At 40.1% G+C, this 6,906-nt stretch overlaps 1 protein-coding gene across 3 annotated transcripts in view; it reads right to left on the reverse strand.

Annotated features, from left to right (window-relative positions):
- The window catches only part of CLK4 (CDC like kinase 4), a 19,063-nt gene extending 12,775 nt beyond the window's left edge, over nt 1-6,288 (reverse strand). Inside the window, exons 1-2 of one of the 3 annotated variants that reach the window (XM_003802829.2) lie at nt 6,101-6,288; nt 2,348-2,508 (exon numbers count right to left, since the gene is read on the reverse strand). In XM_003802829.2, the coding sequence (XP_003802877.1) occupies nt 2,348-2,508 (161 nt within the window). In that variant the 5' untranslated portion in view covers nt 6,101-6,288. Of the gene's footprint in view, nt 1-1,021; nt 1,406-2,347; nt 2,509-6,100 lie in introns of those variants that run through there. The other 2 variants (XM_012813396.1, XM_012813397.2) reach the window with 2 other exon arrangements.
- Nucleotides 6,289-6,906: the final 618 nt, after the last annotated feature.

A 6,906-nucleotide genomic window follows, 5' to 3' on the forward strand; every position in this document is an offset into this window, starting at 1 on the left:
CCTATTTTAACAAAAAACATGAGAAGGGGGAGGCACTTGTGGCTCAGTGAGTAGGGCACTGGCCCCATATACCGAGGGTGGCAGGTTCAAACCTGGCCCTGGCCAAACTGCAACAAAAATAGCTGGGTGGTGTAGTGGGCACCTGTAGTCCCAGCTACTCGGAGGCTGAGGCAAGAGAATTGCCTAAGCCCAGGAGTTGGAGGTTGCTGTGAGCTAGGACACCACAGCACCCTACTGAGGGTGACGAAGTGAGACTCTGTCTCTTAAAAAAAAAAAAAAAAAAGTACAATTTGGCACAAACTTTCTAGAAAAAGAAATGTCAATATGTAGCAAGAACTTAAGAGTTCATGCCCTTTTATCTTGAAAATGTCTATTTTCAGGAAATAATCAGGAAAAGATATGGATAAAAAGGTATTTTTAAGAATAATTAGAAATAATTTTATATCTAAAAAATGGGGAAAAATAAAAAAAAAATTAAAAATGGGTTTTTTTAAAAATTAAAAACCTCCTACTAAGGTTTTCTCTATACTTTTCTGCATTTTTCTATAATTTTATTAAAAACACTCCTGTGAAGTTTTTAACCTTTGAAAAGACTGTCAGAATATTCTGGATATGGTAAGCAATTACCACCAAACATCTGTCAAACAGAGCACTGGCCGTGTGGTTAACTGGACTGAGTAACATGTTTATTTGGTTGACTGTGAACACAAATGAACTGTTTGTCACTTAAATCACTTCTTTGCTACATATACAGTATATAACAAACCTATGAATACACTAAATACAGTGTATAATAAACTATGACGCTAAGCCTTAGAGAGTTGTTTGTATTTATTAATAGTGGGGTTCAGATAGTTTTCTATAGTATATTGTACATTAGCTTTGGTCATTGTAATCCTGCCACAGACCTTCCTCTTATAACAAAGTATGATGAAACATGTTAGTCTGCACGGACTATAAACAAGCTCACCATTTGGCAGAACACGTCTGTTTAGCATGGAGAAGGAAAAAAATTACATACTGTTTTTTAAAGTAACCCCAGCTGGCTAATTTAGAAAGCAATCTGGTAAACAGTCCCAATGGAACATCTGCACAAAACAAGGAGAAAACATAGAACCAACAAAACAAACGAGAAAGGGAAATTAATGGAAGACACAGTGAAAGAAACTATCCACCTAGCCTTTCTTAAATCATTAAGAATTTTAAGATTCCATGTTTTCTGCTGGATATCTACACTAGGCTGTCTTGATATTTTTACTACGTGAGTGAGTGTCTTCTGGCTTGGAACGTGTACTATGTTGTGAGGTATGTATTTGAGGATTATTAATTATATTTTTTCAAAGTAGAAGTTAAATAAGGTATCAAGTACTATATGACAAGAGATAATATTAGCATTTTAAATTGTGCATAAAAGGATATTTGTATTTGAAAATGGATGTCACATGTACTATATAGCACTGTTTTTTGGAAACAAAAATATGTATATAAAAATGCATAGTAAGCAGCTAAAAAAAAAAAAAAAAAAAAAAGAATTTTAAGATTCCTTTAATTCCATATGCATGTATTACCTCCGAATTTTACGCTGGTTAAGAATACAATAAAATATGCTGCTGCAAATTTTTACTGAGGCCCTTTCCTAAATTACTGATGACTGCCTGTGCAAAGAAGTCTTAGAATAAAGCAACCTTCTAAAATACCAAACATTATCTACTGTCCTTATCTACAAATAAATCCTGTAGACAACAGTCAATGACTAATCCCCAAGGCACTTAAACATTCTCAATGAACATAAATTGCTTTTCTCTTATGGAATAAGCCCAACCCCCCAGATCTTCTCTTATTTGTCACACAATGAACACTCCAACATTTTTCTCTCCCTCCTACATGCAAGTTAAAGGCACTTACTGGGCATTCTATTATCAGTTATTTAACTTAAGAAAAAGTAAGTTATTTAAGTTTTTGTTAAGTTAAATAACTTATCTCTGCAACCATGTTACTGGTGACCTTAATGGCCAGATTCAATGTTACTTAATATACTTTACATTATTCAAATCATCTCTGCAACCATGTTACTGGTAACCTTAATGGCCAGATTCAATGTTACTTAATATACTTTACATTGACTTATAGATAAACAGTCTCTCATTACTCCCAAACAGACAGATATATGAGGATAAGATCTATAGCCTCAGCACCTACAGAGTCAAGCTTAAAATAGGCACGCAGTAATTATCTTCTGAATATTTGTTAACTGAATTATAAAACAATTCAACACATGAAAGCTATATAAGTGACAAATCATTAGAACTATTTGTGTTAAAATGCTGCTAGTTCAAGAATAATTTACCAATCAGAATCTTTAAACTGGTGATGTGGTTTACAATGCCTGTTCTCTTGTGTACTACTGTGAGATCTCCTCTTCCGTTTGTGACTTCCACTGTAGCTTTCATGTCCCCAGCTTTCTCTGCTATCCCAATCAGGACAGTGAGTTCGTTTGGAATGTCGCATCTGTTAACAGAAATGAAAAGGTAACTGTGGAGGATATGGATGGTTATGTTTGGTAAAAATATTATACATTAATATTATTTAGATACACAGTATAGACAGACAGCACATGGGATCATACAAGTTCTAAACCTTTTTTAGGTAATGTTTCCCAAGGCATGGGGGCACTGTACCACATCTGACTGGTGTGGCACAGAGATCTAGTATTAAATGACAGGTAACGCTGAAGAGCTTAATGAACATTTTCGTTAAATTCTTCTGATTATAACCAGGACTAATTCTCAGTGTGGTACTTTGTCTTCAACTAACACTTGTTAACTGTCTTTTTAAAAATAAAAGAAGGGGGGACTAAAAAGTTCAAGCTTAGAAGCCTTCAGTAGATAATGAGTATCTAGCTAAAAATAACTTTTAAATTTTAATTTATCTTTATCTTCTATTTATTACTGACCTTCTCATTAAGCTACAGACATGGTTTCTTTTAAAAAACACAAAGATTGAAATGTGAGCTGATTTAAAGATAAATAATACCATATTTCATGCAGCTTTGGCAAAATACTGTAATATAAAAAACTAAAGTGAGAGAAACAGACATACTAAATATGGGAAGTGACTCTGTTCTAATGGTAAAGAACCATTTGTTTCTCTAAACCTCAGAATTACTTCAAGTTTGAAAATAAGAGGCAGACAGAACACAGTATTCAGCACAGAAAGTGACAGGCAATAAAAAGGTCACTGTATGAACTACTTTTCCCATCCAACCAGTTTTATTTTCTGATTATCCTACAGTTACCCTAAAAATTAAAACTTATTTATTGTAGATCTGAAATGTTTCTAAAAAATAAACCAATCTACAAGGATGCACACAGAAGCAGGGTAATAGTGAAATCAGCTAATAGTGACCCACTCCATTTATAATTTCCAGTGCACAGCCTGGCTTCTCTCCCAGCTTAGCACCTGTGCTCAAACAATTTAACCCCTATCTGCCTTTCCCCATATTAATTCTTTTTCTTTTTTTGGGACAAAGTGTCACTCTGTTGCCCTCCCTGGGTAGAGCGAACAGTTAAGTGTTTAAAAATGAAGTCCAAACTGTTAAACAAGGTTAAGTTTACACATTAAAAGGAATTTCACAATTCAACAAGGAACTAAAAAAGCAAAAACCAATCTAGTTAACCTTATTCAGCTTGCCCAAATGACTGAGTACTAACCAAATAAATACAAGCAAAAATTTAGATGACTTTAAATGGATTAAAGGCTATCAGATGAGATAGCTTCAATTCTCCTGCGAGGTATTCCCTAAGAAAGTATGTATCATGCCATCAGAGTCTGGTGCCACCAAACAGAACTTTTAATCATTTCTCTTGCTGATTTTAAAAGCATCCGATAATATGGCTTTTTTTTTTTTAAGCTCATTTTAGAAACATAAGAGATGGCATTTCTTTGGTCAGGTCAAATAACAATCCTAAAACTTGGCCTAGCTGTGGTGGCTCATGCTCGTAATTTCAGCATTTTCAGAAGTCAAGGAGGGAGGATCAGTTGAGGCCAGAAGTTCAAGACCAGTTGGGTGATGTGGCTCACGCCTGTAATCCTAAGCACTCTGGGAAGCCAAAGTGGGTGGACTGCCTGAGTTCAGGAGTTGGAGATCAGTCTGAATAAGACTGAGACCTGTTTCAATCAAAAACTGAAAAACTAGTTGGGCCTCCTGGTGAGCTTCTGTAGTTCCAGCTACTTGGGAGGTTGAGGCAGGAAGACTGCGCAAGCCCAGGAGTTTGAAGTTGCCCTAAGCTATGATGCCATAGCCCTTTACCCAGGGCAGCAGAGTGAGATTCTGTCTCAACAACAACAAAAAAGAGAAGTTGGTCAAGACCAGCCCGACAAAGTGACACCCTGATTTTCTACATAAAATACAAAAATTTAGGAGGGTGTGGTGGTGCAAGCCTGTAGCTGCTCAAGAGGATGAGGCAAGAGGACAGCAGAGAGTTTGAGACTGCAGTAAGCTATGATGACATCTCTGCACTCTAGCCCAGCAAGAGTGTCAATACCACCAACAAAAGTTACTTCCATATGGGAAAGTGAAGACACAACAATTTACGTGAAGCAAAAGAAAAAAAAATCTTCAGAAGAGGTGAAGCTATCAAGAAAAATTTATATTTCTAGTGCGATTCTTCTGACCTGTTCCTACAAATACCCAAGTTATACTTCAACCACATCAAAACTCAGCTTTTGGTTAAGCATTCTTAAATAGCAGCAAGCAAAATTACAACATCTGATGACTGAGGGCCATTATTATGCAGTTTTTGTAAGGCACATGCATGCGCTTTAGTTTTGTTTTTTCCCCTTCTGCTGTTCGCCTGCCGCCACAACCAGTACTTCTCTAACAAGGCAGAACTCTCAAATTACCGGTTGATATGTAAACATCAAAATAAGAACGAACTCTTCTGAGAGTCCCAAATTTTTATTTTTCTAGTCAAGTTCACCACTTTAAAATTTAATTCAGCTGTTTGTCCCTGTCCCTCTGTTCCCCACCCTCAATGTTCAGAAATATTTTACCTAGAGGCAAAGATTAAGATTACTAGACTCACGTTCTATGTGGTAAAGTTTCTTTGCACACACAGAAAAGAAAAACAACCTGAAAGTATTACACTACCTCTGTTTAATAAAGAATACATATTAGAATCACCGGGTATCTTAAAAAAAAAAAAAAAAGACGCAATGGATGCATATGTATATATCCATTATTAGAAATCTGATTCTCCAACGCCCTTCTAAATGCCCTATGGTTTTTAACAACTTTATGTTATGCACATGGTTTAAAAACAAGGACACAAATTAGGATTAAATTGCTCCATGAGGACAGCATTTAATGGACACCAAGCCTGTATGGAGCGTGAATGGAACACAATCATAAACAGACAGTATAAAGACGAAGTGGCTGGTGGGTTCGGCTCAGAGAGTTGTTTACTAAGGGTCGGACAAACATAAAGGATTATTTAAGCAATCAGAGACAATAAAATGCAAAGCTATCAGAAATGTAGATTCGCTGCAGCAATGGTGTCCTAAACCGAGCAAAGGACCAGCCTCTGCATATTTACACAGCTGACAAGCACTAGCTGACTTCCACGACCTGGATTTGCAGTTCCTCGGAGGCCCAGTCTTCACCTCCCCGCCCCGGGCACCTGGCCAGCGCCTTGGGCTTACCCACACATAGGAGCAAATGCCTAACTCTGGAAAACCCCCAAACGCTACGAATAGCTGGGCCAGACCCCTAGAAACAGAAACGCAGGGCACGGCTCTCGAAGGGTCCCCGACATGGTTAATCAAAAACCCCAGTACATCGGCCAGAAGCGAGGGGAGAGTCCGGGGCCTCCGGAGCTACGATGCGGGCGGACAGACCCCTCAGAGCGGGGTCAGTTACGGAACCGCGACGCCTAAGCAACTTGAGGTGTTTAAGACCACCAGCTGAGTAGTGCCCCGCAGAAACTCCCAACTCAGTGCCCAGCCGCCGAGGCCCCGAACCCGGTCGCTTCTCCGCCACCCGGCTCCGAGACCTAAAGGCTGGACAGCCGCCCAGCCCAGCACGCACCACTCGAAACCTTACCTCCGCAAACGCAAATGGCCTTTTAGCCGAGAAACGTCGCCAAACCGCCGTCTTCACTCTCCAGTAGCTGCGACAAACACCCTACAAAATGGCGGCAGCGCCGTCGCCCTACAACCCCCCAGGCGGTCTCTGGCGCCACCTACGCCGCGCGAACGCGCCTGCGTGACAGAGCCTCGCGCGCTCCCGCCTGTAAGGGGCGGGGTTCCGTGTGACGTCAGGGGCGGGATCTGGGCATTTACGCTGCGGCTACGCGGTCTAGGCAGTGCCGCCCCAGGGCTCCAGGGGCTGAGGAAGCTGAGGGTGTTTTTGTTTTTGGAAAACTGGCGTGAAACCAGGAGGGAACATTTGTGTTGTCTTTGTTATCTCAGTCCCCAGAATTCAGTAAGTGTTTGTAGGTTGTTTACATAAGCCGCGTTTGGCTATTTTGCTCAGTTGGTTTGAGTTCAAAGCAATTAGGTGGAAGGTGGACTTACTCCCAGGATTCCTGCGCCAGTTAGCTTACCGTTCCTTTTATTTATTTATTTATTTTGTCTCACTTTGTCACCTTTGGTAGAGTGCTGGGGCGTCACAGCTCACAGCACTCTACCAAACTCTTGGGCTCTAGCGAGTCTCTCTTGCTTCAGACTCCCAAGTAGCTGGGATCACAGGCGCCCGTCACAGCGCCCGAAGCGACGGAATCTCGCTAGCGCTCAGGCTGGTCTCCAAATCCAGAGCTCAAACAATCCACCCACTTGAGCCTCCCAGAGTGCTAGAATTACAGGCCTGAGCTACAGCCTCAACCTTCCTTATTACATCAGTTACCTGAT

This window comes from Otolemur garnettii, unplaced genomic scaffold (genome assembly GCF_000181295.1).
Source record: "Otolemur garnettii isolate 467f Iridium unplaced genomic scaffold, OtoGar3 scaffold00261, whole genome shotgun sequence".
Taxonomy (NCBI): Eukaryota; Metazoa; Chordata; class Mammalia; order Primates; family Galagidae; genus Otolemur; species Otolemur garnettii.